The 22,925-nt window shown below is 44.9% G+C and overlaps 1 protein-coding gene across 3 annotated transcripts in view; it reads right to left on the reverse strand.

Annotated features, from left to right (window-relative positions):
• ADRA1A (adrenoceptor alpha 1A) overlaps positions 1-19,621 on the reverse strand; it is a 99,265-nt gene extending 79,644 nt beyond the window's left edge. For all 3 annotated transcript variants that reach the window (XM_067745204.1, XM_067745205.1, XM_067745202.1), the window contains exons 1-2: positions 19,295-19,621; positions 16,468-18,009 (exon numbers count right to left, since the gene is read on the reverse strand). In XM_067745204.1, the coding sequence (XP_067601305.1) occupies positions 16,468-17,350 (883 nt within the window). In that variant the 5' untranslated portion in view covers positions 17,351-18,009; positions 19,295-19,621. The remainder of the gene's footprint in view (positions 1-16,467; positions 18,010-19,294) is intronic.
• Positions 19,622-22,925: the final 3,304 nt, after the last annotated feature.

Consider the following 22,925-nt stretch of genomic DNA (forward strand, 5'->3'; position numbering starts at 1 on the left):
ACAAGGGTGGAGTCCCCATGGTGGGATCCGTGTTCTTATAAGGAGATAAATGGACCGGAGCTGGTTCGCTCTCTACGGTGTGAGGACAGAGCGAGAAACCAGCCGTCTGTAAACCAGGAAGAGGGTCCTCACGAGAACCTGACCACGCTGCACCCTGACCTCGAAACTTCCCAGCTCCGAAACTGTAAGAAATAAAGATCCATTGTTTAAGACATCCTGTCTGTGGTGTTCTGTTACAGCAGCTTAACCTGACCAGGGCAACCACCCCTCACGTCCCATACGTAAACTCCTTCATTTCTTTATCCTAGAAGAAGACTTGTTAAGCTTTTCACATGATTTCATCTCATCCACTTGTGATCAAGAGAAAGTTCAGCCTGCTTACCTACACAGACCCTGCCCCATCCACAGGTATCTCCCTCGGATTGCTTTGTCTTGAACCACAAGCTTCCATGAAACCAAAGGAAATGGTCACATGTCAGGCTCTTCTCATTTCTGCTTCACATTTTGATGTCAACCTGAGAAGCCGCCAGGGCTGAGGCAGTGATGTGTAGAGCTGCACTTCCTCATCCCTTTTCTAAATTCTTAATGAATGTAAAAGAATACACATATAGGTGAAATTTTACATCACTACTAAAAACACCAGGGAAGGGCCATATCCATAAGCTAGAACGTCTCAGAGACGTCTGGAAACTATAATTCCATCACCACCAGCCTGAATGAAGGACTAATGAGTCCTCAGTTTACCTCAAGAAAAGGGGTGAAGGGAAGATGGCTCCCAACTGCTGCCAGGTGACACCCCCAGGGGCTTGGAATAGCAGATGCTAGAGATACAGGCAGACTCAGGGGTAGCTTTTCAAAGACAAATCGTAACTGCACTCGAGCGTTTGAGGAGAGTACTGATGCTGAGGTCCACACAGGGTGGGAAATCCCGCGGTTTTCCCATCAAGACCAGCAAACAAGTAAAGGGAGGCTCTTCGGGACATGGATCCCAGGGGGCCGGTCATCCCACCTGGAGGAGAGATCACTGCACCCACTGTGTCAACCAAACAGGACAAGGACTCTTCTGCTGTGCCACAGTGAAATCTTTGTCCTTCTACCTCCTGTCTGCTCACTCTGGGTGAACAGATCGGTATACTCTGGCAAATATAAACTACAACAAAGACAATTCTTTCCTTCTCCCCTTAATATGGGTCTGAAAGATTTGGACCAGGACCCAACCAGCTCCAAACAGAACCCATTGCAAATTTTATCCCTATGTCACTCTCGGTGAGGTTGAACAAAAAGAGAAGAATTACTGTTCCCGTGAAAAGATTCAGCTGTTCAGGAGATGAGATCGATCTGAGGAATCTGAGATCCTCAAATATAAAACTCCACTTTTGGGATTTCCCTGGTGGCACAGTGGATAAGACTCCATGCTCCCAATGCAGGGGGCCCGGGTTCGATCCCTGGTTAGGGAACTGGATCCCACATGCATGCCGCAACTAAGAGTTTGCATGCCACAACTAAAGAGCTGGTGAGCTGCAACTAAGGAGCCCACATGCTGCAACTAAGACCCGGTGCAACTAAATAAATATTTTAAATAAATAAAAAATAAAACTCCATTTTTAAAACAGTGATATGGAAGAAAATCTCTATGTTGTATTGAAATGTGATTTAAGGAGCTATTGGGTTTACAAATTCAGTGTAGGCGATAATGAAGATGGAACAATATGCCAATAAAATGGAGTGGACTGGAGCAAAGGTGGTGGAGGTAGCTACTAAGGCTAATAGGTAAAATAGAACACGCACTGGAGAAACGTGAGAAACTTGGAAGTCAGAGGAAAATAGCGAGAAGATGACTAATGTGAGTAAAAGAGCAAGAGAAAAAGGGGGCAGGTACAGGAGATCCAAAATAGAGCTAATATGAATTCCAAGAGAAAGAGTGAAGCAGATGAAGTGATCACCAAAGGATGCTATCTTTAGCTTCAGGACAAAAAAAAAAAAATGTGCACGGGGTTCCAGGTAATCACAATGAAAAAGTTACCCCACAACCAGAAATGTCCAGGGGACATTTTTTAATTTGATTGGGAAAAAATTCTATAAACATCTTGGTGAGAAAATAAACACATAAATAAAGAGAATACATGAGAAAAGGAAAACAATAATCAAGTTGGCCTCAAGTCATTTATAAAGCACTAAATATCAAGAGACAGAGGAGTACCAACAACAGTATTTTGAAATTAAAAAAATATATAACTCGAGTTCTATACTCAGAGAAGTTGTCTTCCATGTATTTAGACTCAGGCATATACGCGCTTAAAAAACGCGTTTGGCTTATGTTGTTATTGGTCAAAATTTATTTGGCATTATACTCTAATATAATAGCAAACATTTTAAACCTCGTGGGCCATGCAGTCTCTGCAGCAACTACTCAACTCGGCCACTGTAGCGTGGAAGCAGCCATGGATGATTTGTAAGCAAATGTAGATGGCTGTGTTCCAATAAAACTTTATTTACAAAAACAGGCCATAGTGTGCTGGTCCCTATTTCCCATGGTAGATAAAGCAAAATCCAGAGCTCATGAGTGAGTAAATCATAGTATAGAAGGCTATTTGTATTACTAAACTAAATTACAGAAAGATACAAAAGACAGGATAGGAAATATAAACATTTAATAGCGGTAACCGACATTTAAAACACAAAATTTTATTAACCAAAAGATGTAGGTTTCTGGAGGAAGGGAAAATAAGAGTGTGATAAACTTCCTCCCTTATGTGGGCAAAGGTGGGTGATAGGGATGGTTGTTTAAGAGAGAAACGAAGGTTTAAAAAAATGCTTTTGAAAAGCTCAAAGATAATCTCTAGTAGAATTAAAAATAGGAAACCACCTTTCCCAAATACTGCAGAATTTAAAAAGCAAAGAATAAAATGGCCCAGTTTGCAAGAGAAAACAAAGAAAAGGAAGGAAACATAAAACCAGGAGACAAAAATCAACCCAAATATATCTGTTATAATCAGTGGAAATTAGTTATATTTTTACTAAGAGACAAATACCCAGATAAGACACGTAGACACTGCAAAATCCATTTGATGCAAGTTACACAAGCTGATGTATAAAAAGACGGGCAGGGGCTTCCTGGGTGGCGCAGTGGTTGAGAATCCGCCTGCCAATACAGGGGACACGGGTTCGAGCCTCGGTCTGGGAAGATCCCACATGCCACGGAGCAGCTAAGCTCATGTGCCACAACTACTGAGCCTGCGCTCTAGAGCCTATGAGCCACAACTACTGAGCCCGTGTGCTGTAACTACTGAAGCCCGCGTGCCTAGAGCCCGTGCTCCACAACAAGAGAAGCCACCACAATGAGAAGCCCGCGCACCGCAACGAAGAGTAGCCCCCACTCACCACAACTAGAGAAGGCCCATGCGCAGCAACGAAGATCCAACACAGCCAAAATAAATAAATTAAATAAATAAAATTTAAAAAAAAAAGACGGGCAAAAGTATGTTGGTAAATGCAAATAAAAATATATTAGAGATTGCAATATTAATTTTCCAAAATGTACGTATCAAGGAAAAATAAATAGGACAAAAAGTGTATTAATTAAATAAATGAATCTAAATAATACTTTAAATGAAGGTATTATTGACTTAATCTCTTAAGTAAAATGCATCCGCATCAACATATATAAAGTAAAACCTGTTAAAAATATAAGAAATAATTGGAAGAATTATTCCCGGTAGGAAGGTTTACCATACCTCTCTCAATATGTAACAAATAAAGTAGATCAGGGATAAAGGTAAAGATAATGAATACTGGATAAAGATGATCTTAAAAACACCCCTGGGCTTCCCTGGTGGCGCGGTGGTTGAGAGTCCGCCTGCCGATGCAGGGGACACGAGTTCGTGCCCCGGTCCGGGAAGATCCCACATGCCGCGGAGCGGCTGGGCCCGTGAGCCATGGCCGCTGAGCCTGCGCGTCCGGAGCCTGTGCTCCGCAACGGGAGAGGCCACAACAGTGAGAGGCCCGCGTACCGCCAAAAAAAAAAAAAAAAAACACCCCTGTTAACGTTTAATTAATATATATCTTTCAAACATTAAATCTATTAAATGTGCTAATTATTGGTCATATATCAAGTCATTAAAAAAGCCTCAATTCATTTCATAAGCTAGAAATTATTGGATTCACATTCTCTGACCACTATACAGTAAATTCAAAATTAATTTTTAAAAATGGGGGGATAAAAACACCAATTATTTTTTAAATTAACGAACAACAATAATACAATGAATCCTCTTCTGTCCACATAGGACTAAGGAGCTACTTACTAAAAGAGGAAAAACAAAAACTGGATGAGAGTACTGCCTAGCAAAACCTAAGTAAAGAATTCAAGTCTGTTTGGAGGAAAATGTACAACTTTGGTTGTTTTTAATCTTAGACAGGAATAAATTAAAGTATGTGAACCAAACATTTTCCTCAAGTTAATATAAAAGAACAAAATATAACCAGAAAAATAAATTTCTAGAGACTAAATTAGTGCACTGGAAAACAGAGCACAGTGATTAATAACTCTAGGACATGGGTTCTTTGAGAAAACTAATGAAATAGACAATCTTTCAAGATATCTCAGTGAAGACAAAAAGCAACAAAACACAAGTGTATGATGTGGGAAATGAGAAAGATAGAAAAGAAATGAAAAATAACAGAGTTTCATGTAGAATTCTGTGCTAAAATGTTAAACCTCAATGAGAAGGAAAATAGAAAATAAGAAAACAAAGATTATCAAATCTGACAATCAGAATAGACCGCTATCCATGGAAGAAATAGAAACCAGTCTCTGAGAGCTGCCTCCATAAAAGGAGCTGTGCCCAAATGTTTTATGGGCAAGTTCTTTCAAACCTTCAAGGAACACATAATTCTTACGCTATTTAAATTGTTACAGATGGTAGAAAAAAAAACGGAGAGTGTCACAATTCGTTTTATAAAGTTAATATAAACTCAAAACCAACATGCAACAAAAACACACTGTAAAATAAAACGATATACTCCTTTCACATAGAAATATAGATGCAAAGCAGAAATAAAATACTTAGTATAATGCAGTAACATACAAAAGAATAATGTCACTGATCAGATAGAATTTATTCCAAGAATATATGGATAGGTTAATATTAGGAAATAAAATTTATCAAATCAGTATCAATGAAAAATATTATACGGATGCATATTTAAAAAGCAGCATTTGATAAAATTAAAAATTCATTTTTGATAAAATTGTTCTGTAAACTATAGAAAGATATGTCCTTGACATGATGAAGGGTACTGATCTAAAAACCAACGTGTTGTATCTAACGTATCTTACGTATCTTACGTATCTAACGTAAATACCAAAGCAGCATTTCCTGACTTCACTGTAACAATCATTTTTCTAGGACATGATAGTAAGTGTGATTAAAAGTAAAGTTTAAACAATAGTCCGAAAGTAGTTTGGGAAGTAAATGGAGAAACATGTCATATATTTTTTATTGAAGTAGAGTTGATTTACATATGTCATATTTCTTAACAGAAGATCTCAATGTGATAAAGATGTCTCCTTTCAAATTAATCTATACATACTAAAAATTATGATTAACATGTGACAGGATTTGTGTGTGTGTGTGTATGTGTGTGTGAGTGCGTGTGTGTGCATGTGTGTGTGTGTGTTGGTGTTGGTGGGGCTAAGAGATGTAACTTGACAAAATGAGTCCAGACTTTTCCTGGGAGAACGTGCAAACACAGACAAAATCATTTTGAAAAAAATGTTCATCCAGAGCTTCCCCGGTGGCGCAGTGGTTAAGAATCCGCCTGCCAATGCAAGGGACATGGGTTGGAGCCCTGGTCCGGGAGGATCCCACATGCCACGGAGCAACTAAGCCCGTGCACCCCAACTACTGAGCCTGTGCTCTAGAGCCCGTGAGCCACAACTACTGAAGCCTGCACACCTAGAGCCCGTGCTCCACAACGAGAGAAGCCACCGCAATGAGAAGCCCACACACCGCAACGAAGAGTAGCCCCCGCTCACCACAACTAGAGAATGCCCACGCACAGCAACGAAGAACTAACACAGCCAAAAATAAATAAATAAAATAAATAAATTTAGTTTTTAAAAAAGAATATTCATCCAGGGGTCTTAACCTAGAAAATATTAAAATGTATTATGAAACCACAGTAGTTAAAATAATGTAGCACCAATATTAGAGAGATAGATAAATGTAACAGAAGTGGGAGTTCCAAACTAGATTCAGGATTCTCTCGAATACAACAAAGGCAGTTTTCCAGAGAAGATGGGAAAGGATACATTATTCAATAAATCTTTTAAGAATATCTGGTTAACCATTTCTACATAAATACAGTCAGACATCGCCTACCAAAATACAAAAGTAAATTCCAGGTAGATGACAAATGATGCTTTAAAAGAACGAGGAGAAAATAGAGGTTATCTGACTTACGTGGGGGAAGATCTCTCCAAGCATCCCTGAGAAGGCACAGTCCATGAAGAGACAGATTAAAATATGTGACTACATAAACATTTTAAATGTCTATGTATTTGTAAAAGCCGCAAAAAGGATAAAATGCAAAATAACCAATGGGAAAAATAGTTGCTGAATATGTATCAAGATTATAACATTGTTAAATACTCCTGGTCTTATTTCCCTTTTTAGTGAACCTATCTCTCTCTCTCTGCCTGCATCCATTTGCCATTGCTATTCCATAGAAGATGGATGCCCCCCAGGAAGGAAGAAGACATGGTTCTGAGGAGGGTCCCATTCAGCCAGAAAAAGGAAGGGAAAGCCTGCCACATCTGTCCTCCACAGGTGGACTGTGGGGAAAAGTGGGGAAGGAGGTAGTGAAAAGAGGCAGCCTGGTGTTTGTTCTGAGCTCCCCTCTCAACAAGGACCACAGAGGCATTTAAGAAGATAAAGGTGGTAGTGAAGGTGCTTTTCCTCACTCTCCATTCTGGGCATCTGGGAGAGGACACAGGAGGGCTCTCTAGCACCCATTAAAGTGACAGCCAATGTGGGTGGGCAGAGAGTAAGTCTGGGTTGGCACACCTGTTTGGTGTGGTGTGCTTGGGTGTGGAATGAGATGGTGTGGCATGGAGGGGTGTGGAAGGAACCCACAGGGCTCTCCATACCTTGAGACAGGGATGAAACATTGCTGAGGGTTTAGCTCAGAAGCTTGTGAAAGGTGATCACGGGGGCTGTTATGGATAAAGTGACTCCTTGGCTAATGCCCACAGAGCACTTGTCACCCCAGCCAGGAACCAAATGGAGACACACATAAACGTTTGAGTGTCTGTAGTCGCAGTAAGGATTGAGTGGGGCTGAGTCATCAGGTGGGTCAATGGTCCATGGGGGAGCACCCTCAGACTTATTGGGAGACAGCTGCGTGATGGCTGGGGACTAGCGCCTGGGGACCAGTCACTAGACTAGGCCAACATCCCCAGTGCAGGAAACTAAAAATCACCATGAAAGGTCAACTGAGGGCCCGACAATTTCCTCTCTCCCCGACCCCAATAACCACGAGGTTTTGTGTGCCCCTGATTAACAATTTAGCAGGCAAACCTGAAAGGCTGAGTTATCCAAGGGGGGCTGAGTATATAGAGACGCTGCTTAAGTGACTGGATTTAACTGAACTTATTGGATTCAACTAAAAGTGTGTGTGTGTGTGTGTGTGTGTGTGTGTGTGTGTGTGTGTGTCTCCGCTGGAGTTCATGAAAAAGATCATATCAGTTTTTGAAAAATAAAGAAAGTACATTTTCTCAGCATGTCTGAATATAGCATGAGAAAGCTGGCAACCCAGGATATGAAGTGATAAATGTTCAATGTATTCAATAATCTTACAAACAGAAAATCAATGACTTAATAAAATGTGGCCCAAGAGCACTGATGAGCAATTTCACATCACAAAATCGAAATATAAACATGGGGGGGGGGGAATTTTCAAACAGTAAAGAAACATGCAGTTTCAAAATGAGAAGCCACTATGTAAGTGTCCAGTTGGAAAACCAAGTAAAAGGGCTAAAAGACAGTGAAACCACCAAAGAAAATGCCTCAGGTTAAAACATCCCAGCATCTGAACCTGAAACTATGAAGTAACAAAACACAGCAATGCTTAGGTCACTAAGTATCGTCTCCTTCAAAGTCATGACTTGCCAGCGTGCAGCTGGTCTGAAAGAGGTGGCTGTGGCTCAAAGCTTTGTTAGAACTTACAGGAGACGTTTTCTGAGCCTGCAGCACATTCTTTTGAATATGACGGTAAATCTCTGTTGACACACGCGTCTTGCGGAAAAGAGCCACAATTAACTTAAACCCAAGTCTGGTCAGACTATTTGTGATCAGGGAAAGCTTTTCTCGTAAATCTGCTCTGGAGGCAACGACAGAAGAGGCATTCAAGAGCTATGTGGCAGCTCACAGAAATAAATATTTTCAATCACGAGTGAGAAGAATCCTACTTGGCAGGATACCTCTCAACTGTCCTGTGTAAATGTCTCCCAACTGGTCTATACACAGTCCTCTTTTCTCTAAGCCTTTGATAGTTTAAAATAGAGACTTGATCATGTCATCTCTGCTCCCGGCTCTCTTCAGATAAAATCACAAACTCATAATATGACTTTAAAGGCTTATTTGGTCAGATCTCTTTCTGTCCAGCTTCATTCGATACTAGTTTTCTATCAGCCTTTCTCATCTCTGGCCACACTGGCCTCCTGGAAAATCCTCATTAAGCATCAGGCCAGTCCTATCAGAGTTTTTACCCATCCCATTCCTTCCCTCCTCCTTTTAGCCAATGAAGAGTTCCTCATTCTTCAGATCTCAGCTCAAAGGTCAAGCTCTCCTTCCTAGCAAGACTCTTCTGCCCTCGTGCCCAGGGTCACCCTTATCCACAGCGTAGGTTTCCAAGGTACAACCCCATCATCTTCATTGCACTTTTTATGTGGATATCTGATTAATGTCTATTTCCCTGTGGAGATTAGAAGCCTGCAGGAAGGCAAGCACCCAGACTGGTGTTTACATGGTGCATCGTGTAAAGCCCAGCGTATGGGGAGTTCTCCATAAATAACTGGAGGATGAAAGAGAAACGCTATTTGATATGCTTGTGAGGAAGAGGTGCTGCAGGATGGCCACAAAAATCCCCTCATCCCGTTGTGGATCTGCTCCCCCATCAGGAGGTGAGTCTATTTCTCTCCCCCCCTTGAACGTATACTGGCCTCATGACTTGCTTTTCTCACAGAATGAGGCAGCAGTGACACTGGGCCCGGTCTGGGCCGCTCTCTTCAGTAGCCCGGCAGCTCCTGCCCTCTTGGAGAGAGAACTGCCACACTGCAGGAGAGCGAGTCTCAACCCCTGGAGGAAGAGCGGCCACCGATTCTGACATCCAGCCAGACAGTCCAGTGAACTGATCCTGGACTCATCCCTGCCCCACAGAGTCACAAGCCATAACGTGACTGCTGCTTCAAGTTACTATGTTTTGAGATGACTGGTGGTACAGCAAGAGTAACTGAAAAACTGGTCTCATGTTAAAATCACAGTGGCTCTTAGCTTCTCTCCACCCCATTAACTCTCAGAAGTCAACCTTTTCCATAGATATCAGGGGCCTGATCTTTTGTACCTGCAGCGAAGCAACAGTCTCACGTTGTCTTGGGCGTGCACAAGAGTCAGAGTCATTATGTCATTATATGTACTCGCCCCTTTTCCCGGCTTTTTTTCACGTCAGCATCTGAGACTTTGCTATGTATTTAATTGTGCAGATTTTCAGCTCCACTAGGGCAGGGATTTTTTTTTTAATGTTTACAGTAATCATATTGCTGGTTGTGCCGTTATTTTTATTCTAAGAGTGTTGTATATATGCTGTGGGATAAAGCAGATGAGTATTTATTTATTTGGTCACGCCAAGGAGCAGCATGCAGGGTCCTAGTTCCCTGACCAGGGATCGAGCCAGCGTCCCCTGCGTTGGGAGCACAGCGTCTTAACCACTGGCCCTCCAGGGAAGTCCCGGCAGGGATTTGTTTGTCTTTATCTCCAGGGATTCTCTAGCTGCCTGCCACATACTACACACTCAATGAAATTTTGCAGATTCAGTGAAGGAATCATTCTCTGCCTCACTGCTTCCACCTGATAATCTCCTTCCCAATATCGCCTTTCCCCGAACACTCCATCTTAAAACTTATTCTCCTTCCTTACCATGTGCTGTCTGCTGCCTTTTTTATTTTAAACTAATTCTCAAATAGTTGATTTCCACCTGAACCACAGCTCAGCCCAACGCTGTCTCCTTTCATTCAGAGATAATAGCAATGGCTCAGTCTGACGATAATGCCTGTTTTGTATTTAAATCAGATAATGTGCCCAGAGTTCCGACACATAACCATATGTTCAGTAGATGTTGCCCCCCTTCATCCCTTTTCTTTCTGATGCTTTCTTTTTCTCAGACCTCCAAGGGCATCCACTCCTCATGGCAACATCCTGCATCAACATATGTCAGTGCGGGCTTCCCTGGTGGCGCAGTGGTTAAGAATCCGCCTGCCAATGCAGGCAACACAGGTTAGAGCCCTGATCCAGGAACATCCCACATGCCACGGAGCAACTAAGCCCGTGAGCCACAACTACTGAGTCTGCGCTCTAAAGCCTGCAAGCCACAACTACTGAGCTCGCGCCTAGAGCCCATGCTCCGCAACAAGAGAAGCCACCGCAATGAGAAGCCCGCGCACTGGAACAAAGAGTAGCCCCCGATCGCCACAACTAGAGAAAGGCTGTGCGCAGCAATGAAGACCCAACACAGCCAAAAATAAATAAACAAATTTATTAAAAAAAAAAACATATGTCAGTGATGGTCTGTGAATCATATGAATTCAGGTAAGATTAACATTTATTGCCCTTTGCTCTGTGTTAGGTGCTATGCTAGGCATATTTTATGAAAAAGAAAGCCTGGGTTGAAATCTCAGGTCAACACTTTTTCCACCCAGCACACTGCCTTTGGTACTGTTGGGCTCTAGACAAAAGGATGAAATAAGCAAAGATGATGCACGCACTTCAGGTGCCCAAGCTTCCTTGAGGCACAGGTATACCCTTCCTTCTTTCATCTGTTGAAGGCTAACACCTTCACATTCTCTTTATTTAGCTTCATGATCAAAACTTGTTTTTTAAAAACATTCACTCTAAGGTATAAGTGACTGATAACGACGTGAAGCATGATTCCCGCCCCCTCCGCCAAACAAACATTTAGGATGCAGAAAGAAAACACGACTAGCAAGACTTAGACTTGAGAGCAGACAAGTTAGATTCCTACCTGAAATCACACTATTAAATCCAGCAACCAACCCAGCCCTGGTTGGGAGGAACTGGGGAGAGAGTGAAGTGTAGAGTCCAGGAGGAGACAGAACCTTCTCATAAATCCAGAGGGACCTTCAGCAATGAAATGGAAAGTCCTCACTCACCTGATTATCCTGGTCTGGTTCTTACACAGGTGGGTGCTTCACCTCTCAGCTTTGGACACTGCAGTCGCTCATCCCTGCTCTGGTTTTAGTTTCCAATCCCACTGTTCTCTGGCAGCCTAGCACAAACTGATAAGCTATTCTTCCCAAGAGACTACTTGTTATACTTAAGAGCTCGTGTCCCTTGTGTATAATAACGGCATGTTTATCCTTCTATTCACATTTTGCATGAACTATGTACTTCAGATAGTTACTAAAAACAAATAACATCTCACTGATGGCCCAGCAGACGTCGTGCTGTCTTCAAGTCCCTGCTTAGTCAACTGCAATACTTCTAGAAGCTTCTGTAGTGATCTCCAGACACAGTTCATTGTTCTATTCCTCAGCACTTGTAATACCACTTTGGGGACCAATCTCACCGATTTGTGATAATCTTTTTCAATTTGTCTCCTTAACTAGATTGTGAGGCCCTTGAGGGCAGGGAATGTGCTTTAGTCATTTTTTTTTGTTCTGTCTAACGCAGTGCCTGGAATTTATTATACAGCCATAACTCCTGGAAGAAATAGTGTCTTACTAGTTTAGTGTCAGGAAGAAAACGTGGACCATAGATGTGGTATGTTCGGTGATCTTGTGCCCATCTTCACTTCAACATTACCAGGTCTCCAAGGCAGCAGATCCGAGAGGGAGGCTATGATTAGACCAGAGTCTCCCTTCCCCTGGAGGACCTCAAGACCCATTCTATCATGCTCATCTCCTTGGATAGCTAAGCCACCATCAGCAGTCCCAAACTCCCAATCACCTATCTTTTCCCAATCACCTAAACTTTTTCCACCATCTAACTCTGTATGACCCCTAATCTGATCTAGCCTATGTCCCTTCACACACTCCTCTTTTTTTTTTTCTAACATCTTTATTGGAGGATAATTTCTTTACAATGTTGTGTTAGTTTCTGCTGTATAACAAAGTGAATCAGCTATAGCACACTCCCCTTCTTTACCAGGGTCCCTAGATACAGTCAGCCATCAGCAACATTCCCTATCACCCTCAGCCTCTTAGCTGTGAGAAAGCAGTATCCAGCCTTCCTGATTGGCCCTCCTTTAAATTTATGACCCTAAGTCTCAAACACATCCTCAGGACCTCCTAAATGTCCGTGATCTATGTACTCCGTCATCTCAAAGATTAATCTTTCACATCTTCTTTTGCTCCTCAAACCTCCCTCATTTCCTATTCCTTCCCCACTCTTAGGTGATGATCTTGATTCTTGCTTTTTTCTTTTCAACTCAGCTCGATTTACTGAAGATAGGGAATATAGATATCACAGGATAGTTTCATAGACATTTAGATACTTGGTTCATTTCTTTTTAAGAATGAGCAGAGGGCTTCCCTGGTGGCGCAGTGGTTGAGAGTCCGCCTGCCGATGCAGGGGACACGGGTTCGTGCCCTGGTCTGGGAAGATCTCACATGCCGCGGAGCGGCTGGGCCCGTGAGCCGTGGCCGCGGAGCCTGCGCGTCCGGAGCCTGTGCTCCGCAACGGGAGAGGCCACGGCAGTGAGAGGCCCGCATACCGCAAAAAAAAAAAAAAAAAAGAATGAGCAGAACGATACAGAAGGGAACCTGAAGAAAGAGGAATTAAGCTGATGTCTAGTTTTATCTGTCTGACTCCAATTTGCTCCTGAGGTGCAAAGCAAAGCACAAGCAATTGCCATTACCCACATCTAAAATTTAACTCTCACAACAATGTTTTTGGCTTGGTAGTGAGGAACACTTGCTTTTTAAAAACTCGCATGTTTTCTATTCTCTTGGTCATTATGAAATTTAAAAATAACTTAGTTTTAAAAATACATAAAATTCATCAAATTTTGACATGATCTTGATTCTTATCTCATTGAGGATATACATATATTTGGAAGAGAGGTTTACCTTTCTCCCTCCATACCTACTGCCTCTGTGCTCATACACCATGGTTTCCCTGTCACTTCTAAACCCTCTGGTCTCCTTCCTTGCCTACACCGTCAGGATCTCTCTATTGCATCATTTCCAACAGAATATAAATATGATATCCTGTCTCCCACCTTTGAAAATTCTCTCTAGATCCCTCTAGGTACACTGCATTTCCCTGCTCCACTGTCTAGCAAAACCCTTCCAAAGAGTTGCCTGTTTTCACTGTCCCCACTTCATCTTTCATTCTCTCAAGAAAGCACACCGTCAGGCTTTTGTCTCCATCACTCCACGGAAACTACTATCCTCAAAGCACCTCCTCATATCACCAAGGACCTCCACATGGCCAAGTCCAATGTTGATTCCCCGTCCTCCTCTGACTTGGCCTAGCAGCTGCATGTGACACAGCTGATGACTCTTGCCTTGGTGAAACATTTCCATTCAGCTTCGGGGACATCAGGCTCTCCTACCTCCCTGGCCACTCCTTCCCAATTTCTTTTGCTGGTTGGTTCTCCTTTTCCCGACCTTCAAATATCAGGACACCCCAAGCCTCGGTCCTTATCTCTCTTTTCTCTCCAGACTTTCTCTCTTGCAGATCCTTCCATTTCTGTGTCTTTAAGTATGGTGATGTGTCCCAACTTTATATCATAAGCCCAGCTTAGCACCAAATTCATGTATCTAACTGCCTACTTGACATCTCTACTTAGACATCTAGTAGACACTTCTCAACATGTCTGTACAAAATAGGCACTTGTACTTCACACTCCCACCAGCCCCTTACGACCTTTAGTTTTCCCAATCTCAGTAAAACACACTACTATTTACCCGGTTGTTAGGTCCCCAAACCTGGGACTTATCTCTAGTCCTCTCCTTTTCTCATATCCCATGTCCAAACTTGTCAGCTCTACCTTTGAAATAAGTGCCGAATGTGATCACTTCACATCACCCCCACCTGTCTCACCTGAGTGCAGGGCATCCTCACCTTTCTCTCCTTGACGTCTCCAACAGCCTCCTAACTGGTCTCCCTGTTTCCACTCTCACCCCAAAATAGCCCTCACTCCTCCCAGAAGCCAGAATGATCCTTTAAAAATATAAGGCCAGCCACTCACCTGCTAAAGCCCCTTTGATTGGATGGCTTCCCATCACAATTAGAAGAATATGCAAATTCTACTTTGGCTTAAAAGATAGGTCAGGTTCCTTCCCACCTCTGCACTTGCCGTTCCCTCTACCCAGAAAGCTCTTCCTTCCAGACTTTGCAAGGCTTGCTCCTCAATTCAGTCAGGTCTCTGCTCAAATATCACCTCTTCAGAGAGGACTTTTCTGACCACTCGCCACATCGATAGATAGAGCACCACTCTATCCTCTTATTCTGTTCATTTTTAAAATACTGCTTATTAGTCATTGACTTCTTAAGATATATTTATTTGTTTTTGTCTATTTCCCCCCAAAGATTGCAAACATCTTACTGCAAGGGTTCTTCTGCCTTGTTCATCCTAAGTGTCTAGAGCAAGTGCTTAATAAATACTCGACAAGTGAACAGATAGATGCATGAATAAACGTGCAAACTTCAGGAGGAGGGGATGGTATGCAGACAGGCAGGTGAGCAGCCAGTGGCTCAAGCAAAGAGTGTTATTTAAATAAATTCAAAACTCTGATATAATTCTAGGAGCAGAGAAAGCAGTAATGAGGAAAGGCCAGGGAATGGGCTTGGAAGGGCCTCCCAAGCAGCCATGTTGGGTAGAAATTTCTGCAGTGATGGAAATGTTCTGTATCTGCTGTTCAAAACAGCAGCCACTGGCCACATGTGGCTACTGAACACTTGAAGTGTGGCTGGTGGGACTGAATATTAATTTTCTTTAATTTTAACTTACGTTAAATAGCCACGTGGGGCTGGTGGCTATGGCATTAGACAGCAAAGCTCTAGAACCCGAAGAATCCCTTCCCCCCTCACTGAGTTATTGACAGGACTAATGATGGAAAATTGTCAATGTCCGAAACATAGTTAGCCCTCAAAAAATAATAGCTGCTATTACTACACAGCGTTGCAAATTACTTTCAGTACGTGCCATGTAAATTGGCTCTAAAGTCCAGAAACAGACTTCTCTTCATTTTTTATTGTAATTTTTTGTTTGCCAGAGTTAGTGGATAACCAATGTGTGGGTCTATATTTGAGCTCACAAACTAAAAATAGCAAACAACCATTTTGGGATCTCAGGAAGGCCTTCCAGAGATAGACGACGATTCCAAGTGGATTAGCTTAGTTTATACTGAACTAATTAGTTGGACAACAGCTAATTTAGCATTTGCGAAAATTGGATTTGTAACATTACTGTATTACTTTCAAACAGTGTCATCTGAAGCTTCCTGAATGAATTTGGATAAGAGTAGTGTTTGCTTTAATACTTGGTATTAAAATAAAGCGGAATGTATTTACTTATTGGAAACATTATGTTGAATTCTTTAAAGGTTAAATTGGTCTGGACATAATATTATTATTTTTTTCTTGTCAGTGACTCACCGTGCTTTCTTCCTCACTGAATCCAGAAAACAAAATGAACACAGATACAGAACATAAGCAGACCGTTATAACTAACCCTTAATAATCTAATCTACTAATAAAATTACACGTTTGTTCAGAATAAGCATGGTGCTTACTTTTAGGACACAAGAATCTGCAGTCCACAGCAGCAGGGGTGAAAGTGGCACTCCATGGCCCCTGCCTAAGTGCCTGGTGGAGACTGAGACTTGAAATCCGAGGATGGATGTATTTAAATTAAACACATGCTTTAAGGCATTAAGAAAACTTGACGTTCTTATTAAGGAGAACAATTAATCTGCTTCAGTAGGATGCCACTTTGCAGTAGTTGAAAAAGTGCCCTAGGACGTTATATAAATGAAACCAGAGCAGAAAGGGAATGAAAATGTACTTTTCTACATAGGAGCCTTTCCTTAAAACTGCCCTCCCTAGCTTTGCTGTTTGAAATGCAGATCCTTTTTCTTCCACCCCTGACTGTGAGTCTGGGGTAGCATAATGGGAAGAGGGTGAAGACTCCTAAATGCTAAAATGAGGTGCTGTAAAGACTTACCAATGGGCATCACTAAGAAAAAAGGCAGCCAGCAGAGGACGAAGCAGCCGACCACGATACCCAGTGTTTTGGCCGCTTTCTTCTCCCGGGAAAACTTGAGGAGTCTCACGGAGAAGTGTGTCTTGTTCTTCGCGCTGGACACCCCGCTGCCTCCTACCGGGACATTTTTGCGATGGATGCGGAGCGTCACCTGCTCCGAGTCCGACTTGTCGGTCTTGAGGCCGGACTTGAGGCCCCGGCTCTCCCTCTTGGCCACCACGTAGACCCGGCAGTACATGACCAGGATGATGGTCAGCGGCACGTAGAAGGAGCCAAGCGCGGAGAACAGCACGTAGCCCGGCTCCTCATTGATCTGGCAGATGGTCTCGTCCTCCGGGGCCGGCTGCCTCCAGCCGAACAGAGGCCCGATGGAGATGACCAGGGAGAGCGCCCAGACGCAGAGCAGAGCCATGAGACCCCTCTTCTGCGTGACGATGGTGGGGTAGCGCAGCGGGTAGCTCACGCCGATGTAGCGGTCGATGGAGATGATGCAGAGTCCCATGATGGACGCAGTGCAGCACAGGACGTCCACCGCCGCCCAGATATTGCAGAAGACCCTGCCAAAGGCCCAGTAGCCCAAGATCTCGAAGATTGCGGAGAAGGGCAGCACCGTGGAAGTGAGTAGAAGGTCGGCCACCGCCAGGTTGACGATGTAGTAGTGAGTGACCGAGTGCAGATGCCGGTGGCAGGCCACGGAAAGGATCACAAGGATGTTCCCCAGTACCCCGAAAAGGATGAGGCCCCCCAAGATCACCCCGAGCAGAATGGCCTTGGAAATGTTCACCGGTGGCGGCGGGTGGGTGCAGTTGGAGCTGTCCGAGGCATTTCCAGAGAGAAACACCATGGTCCCAGCCGGGGCCGGGCGAGGTCCGGCTCTTGAGGGCCACTCCGGGCCTGGGCGGAGGTGAGAGCGAGGGAGCGGGAAGTCAAAAGGTCTCCGCTCCGAGGAGCCTTGCCTGCTGGGGTTGTCTGGGGGTAAGAGAGAGCGTACGGGTGGGAAGCAACCCGGGCCAGCCCTGGAAACCCTCAGAAGGCCACGCAAAGGGGCAGGGCATTAAAGGCAACATGGCCATGGGCGCGCGGGGCTGCCCGCCGACCCTCTGCACCAGCAACGCTGGCCCGGGGCCCCAACTCCCTCCCTACGCGAGACTCAGCACGGAGCTCGAGGAGACGCGATGAAAAATGCAGTCCCAGAATTACGCGAGTCCCCTTTCCTGTACTGTCGGATCCGTCCGGGTGTGAAGACTGAGCATTCTGCACATAATTTGGAACTCAAAAATCCAGCGCCTGTCTCTCCCACAAACCACAAGCACGTACGGGTCTGCCGTCGACTCTCAAAGGCGGGGACCGTTGGCATCTGGGCACTTCTGTCCACCCGCAGTTACGGTCAGTGTGGCTGGACTCATGGTAGATCCAGCTTCTAGCCGCGCAGGCCGGGGGACGTGGATGTGAAATGTTTGCCGAGACCGAGGCGGCTGCGGAGCGTCGTTTGCCAGCGTCCTCCTGAAAGAGCGCAAAAAGAAATGCGGGGTGTAAGCCAGGCGCCCTGGGGAGCGAGGCTGTGCCCTGCCTCGACTGGCGGTCGGACCCGGCGGGGAGTCCCGCCGACTCTGCGATCCCGAAGCGGTTCGCCCAGCAGCAGGCGAGCGCGCGGGAGGGGACCGCGAGCCGTGCCCCGCCGCTGGGAATCTGCCCTGGCGCGCTCCGCCGCGCGGCCTCTCGCGGGGTTCGAGATCCGAAACACACACACCCCAAGCTGCAGCGCCCGGCGGTCGGACTGCTAGCAGCCGTGCAGTGAAATTAAAATCCCAGAGCCCGAGAAACGCGATTGCGGCTGACGGGCATGCAGCGCCGAGCCAAGCCGGTGGAAACCCGGAGGATCTACCCGGTTGCCACTTGAACAGGTTGCTTCGCAGTCACCTGGAGGAGGCGGCCTGGGAGAGGGAGCCGCTGCGACCCGGAGACCGCAGGGCCAGTGCCACGCGCACGCTCACGCTCGAGGAATTCACACTTGAGTGTGCGGAGAGCGTCGGTCTGTCGACCAGCCAAGCCAGCCTGAGAGCCGCGTCCAGAGCAAAGCCCTCGCGACCCAACGAGGGCTGAATGCGACCTAGATCGGTCCAGGATTCTTTTCCTAGCCAGAGGATCAGCGGTCCCAGAGGACTCGAGCCTCAAGCCACACTCAGGCGGGCTCCGGGGGGTCCAAGAAGAAGAGTGGGAGCGGGGAGCGTCATTCTGTCTAAGGGGCTGTGCAGGCGGTAGTCACTGCGGATTTTGTACAGTAGGTGTAAAAATCAAGTCCGCGCGCCGGCGGACAGGGGACGCCTCGTATTTTCCGAGCTGGGGACCACGGTCTGCGTACGAAAGCTAGGTTTCCACAGCTGCGGGCCGACCGCAGGGACTCAGGCAGGAATGCAGGGAGTGGGGACACACCTTGCCTTGTAAGGACTCTGCGGCTGGGCCTTGAGGCGGGATTCCCGGGCAAAGGCTGCTGTGAACATCACAAGTTCTAGAGCTCACAGGCGGTACAAAAAGCAAGCAACTGCAGAAACCCGTTTCCCCCTACCTCGGAGCGGTAAATACGGGGTTAAAAAACACACTTGTTAACGAGGAGATAACTTCCCAGAATATATAAGGGAAACGAGGTAGCGTAAGGGTGCGGGTGAAAGAAGCGGGAGGAGCTTGGGGGAAAAAGTGGGAGTTGGGTCTCACCCTGAGGCCCAGGGAGGTTTTCCCTAATCCACCCGGCCCTGCTGGACGCCGGCGCCCGGCGCTGCAGCGCACTCACCTGGAGCGCGGATGCAGAGCCACTCGCGCGCGCGTGGCGGGGACTGGACGGGCTTTCGGTCCCAGGAGCAGCCCTGCCGCCTCCTCCCTCGGGGGAGAGGGAACCGTTTCCGACGAACCAATTTCTAGTCCTTTTGCACCCGCTGACTCACCCCTTTCTCTACCACAGACGTCTTTAAGCGCCTGTCTCACAGACGCTTTACCTGGAGATTTTAAAAATAAAGAGAGAAAATAGAAAGAGAAAAAACCAAATACAGCCAGGCAATAACTCCACCTTCACCCTTTTAATATTCAGCTCCCCGACATCAGCAAAGAATGGCAGGGAACTTTGCAGCTCTCGCTGACGTAACACAGTCAGTAGCCCCAGCTAGTACCGTAATCTCCTGCTGTTACCGTATTAGTCTGAGGTAACAGGAACAGTGCGCACAGCAGTATTTTTTTCACTTGCCTTGGGTGAATTGGGTTCTCGCTTCACTTTAAGAAAGTGTGTGTGTGTGTGTGTGTGTGTGTGTGTGTGTGTGGCGTGGAGGTGGGGGGAGCGGGGAGAAGGGATTTTTTATCTGTAGTAAATAACTCTTTTAAATGATCTGATTTTAAAAGTAAAGAAAAATAGACACTTGCCAGACACATATTACTGTGTGTATGATGTGTTCAAAGAAATGCCCAGTAAAGTTACTTTTGAACACCTTGATTCAATGAACACTTAGGTTCTGTTAAAATCAAAAAGAAGCATATTGTTATGCCAAATATGCAGGTAAATTATATTATTTGCAGATGTTTTAAGATGAATGTAAAATCAGATAAAATTCAATAAATCTGATTATAATAAAATTATAGTTCTAGGAAAATAAAGTAAGCATATCTAAATCTTCTGAAATACGATCCATCTCTCATTTCTTCAGACAAATGGACTTAGAAAGTAAGATGGTCGCACTGCAGTTTCTTACGTGGCTGTGTTATTAAAGTGCTATTAATTATTTTCCAGTTTACGTAAGAAAATGTACCCTTTAAAAGAGTGTTACTTCTCTTTAATGCATGAATAGTTGGAGTATGAAAAGGTGACATCACCTGTCTTATTTACTTTTTTTTTTTCTGGTAAATTCCATGTTCTGTCTAGCTTAAAATTGAAGAAAACCACCTGTGTTTTAGAATATTGGGGAAATACCAGAATTTTCTCCACTCTGATTCCTACCTCGAAGTCCCCTCCTTTCATCTTTATTGATTCAGACAAAACACACTGTTCATAAAGTAGTTAGTAGGTTCTCTTAAACCTAGTAATAAAGAGATAACTTTCAGTACAGGTAAATACGTACTTGAATTCCCTCACCTGAACAAAAGTTTATTAACATTGTTACCTTTTCCAAGGGAGATGTTTGGGAGACTTTTTTATAGCAGTATACCTCCAAATGCCTCAGAGGAATGCCCTCAGAAGGATCAGGGAGCCCTGCTTCATCAAAGACCTAATATTTAGATGACCTCTTTCCTGTAAACGATGCCATCCCACCCGCCACATCTATAGGGGGGTGAATTTTATGTTGTAGGAAAAGCATATGGGGTGAGGAGAGAGGAGAGCTGGGTTCCCTCTATTTACTAAGTCACTTGCTCTCTGAGATGCCGTCCCCTCCGTGGAAGAGGCTTTAATACAGCTCCCTGAGACTCCTACATCTTATCATCAAATATGTGTACAAAGTCTGTTCTTCAGAAATCCCATCCACCAGAGGATGATATTAGTTTCGTATTCATTAACCTTACACCGTGAATGCAAGCTTTCTAGTAAGACCTGTTCCGTGGCAAATAAGGGAAGTAGTGTTGTCAAGAAGAGCGACTGAAAATTGCTCAACTCTGCAGGGTCAAAATGTACAAATGCTTTTGGACCCACCAGGACCCCACCTCCAACAAACAAGCAGACTCACAATCCCACCCCCTCAACCAATTAGCTAGTGCCCAGATGGAGAAAAGCAGCTCTTTATTTCCACCTTGGCCTCTGTATGCTACCAGGTAGGTTTTCAAATCCACTTCCAAGCCGGTGAACATCAATCTTGGCTAAACTAGCTCTCAGAACCAATTTTTCCATGGCTGATCACAGACCTGCGAACAGGACACTATTCATCTTCATAAAGAATGGTTGATGCCGGTGTCCCAGAAGATGTTGACATAGACCCATGGGAAGGTGGAGTGAAGAAAGAGGAGGCTGTGGGGTGGTAAAGATCCACTCCTGCCCTCCTATGAAACCAGGGTGAAACTCAGCTTTTCTGAGCCTTGGTTTCCTAATTTTTAAAGGGAGACAATAACCCCCAACCCCAGGGTTATTTGGACTGAGTGAGATTATATCTCATGAAGCTTATCAACTCTCCTGTTATTAATCTTATTAACCCTTTTCCTTTCTGCTTGTTTTGTGTGCTACTTTAAAGTGAAACATACTTCTAACCCAGAGTGGTCCAAATTCCACATTTAACAAGAACACAAAGTATTCAGCTAGAGAGGTGTTTGAAATGCCCTGCGAACTATGCCCCGGTCCACTGATGTAACCAGAGTGACCCTACATGGCAGAGTGGGAGAGCTGGCTATGACTCCTGTCTACTCCTCCTTTTCTTCCCATCCCTTCTTTTTTTTTTTTTTAACATCTTTATTGGGGTATAATTGCTTTACAATGGTGTGTTAGTTTCTGCTTTATAACAAAGTGAATCAGTTATACATATACATATGTTCCCATATCTCTTCCCTCTTGCATCTCCCTGCCTCCCACCCTCCCTATCCCACCCCTCCCATCCCTTCTTGTCCCACATCTTGAAGGGCCATGCAGATACGTGTGAACGTCTGTACACCCAAACTGCTGCCTCTTGGCCTTGGGCCTCAGGGTGCACACACCTGTGATATGGTCTTCCCTTGAGAGGGTAGACCCAGAAAACAGGCCTAAAGTCCTTGAAAGTGGTTGTGTGGCCATTTGGGGCAGGAGATGCTAGATCCCAGAGCATGATCTAGAAGAGAGGGCACAGGCTCCAGGCTGGGATATTACCTTACTCCTGTGGACTTTTTGCTCCTTGGGAAGGGCCACAGCCAGAGGGAGTCCGAGCAGGGCTTTCTAAAGCACGAAACCCAAGGTACGGGTCCTATTACCTGGACCTAAGGGTGCGACTCTGTAGACTTCAAATGTGCTGGAACTTGAGAAATCTCCTGCAGGGGAGGTTCTGGGAAGCCTCACGAGATGATGTTGCTTGATTTAGTGCTTGCTCAGATAAGCAGGATTGGTAGAAAAAGGTAAGGTAAGCAGATGAACAACAGCTGTACAGTAGAGTGGTGTGTGTGTGTGTGTGTGTGTGTGTGTGTGTGTGTTCACAGACACTGGGGGAACCAACCTAACTGGAGAAGAAGGGCTTGCAATCGACATACACTGATGCCTTAGACTGGCAGGACTCTGTTAGTGACTAGTGAGAAAGTCAGCTAGTGTGGGAAGCTTTGAAGAAAAAAAAGAATCTGTCAATCATTATCTTACAAGACAATACACAATGAAATTAGGAACTGCTTTCTGGAATTTATAATTCCACTGACAGGGTAGAGGGTTTAATGTTAGTATCCACCAAGAAGACCTGGCTTTTCCAGGAATTCTCCTAAGGCTGAAAAAAAAGTGTGAG

This window comes from Pseudorca crassidens, chromosome 7 (genome assembly GCF_039906515.1).
Source record: "Pseudorca crassidens isolate mPseCra1 chromosome 7, mPseCra1.hap1, whole genome shotgun sequence".
Taxonomy (NCBI): Eukaryota; Metazoa; Chordata; class Mammalia; order Artiodactyla; family Delphinidae; genus Pseudorca; species Pseudorca crassidens.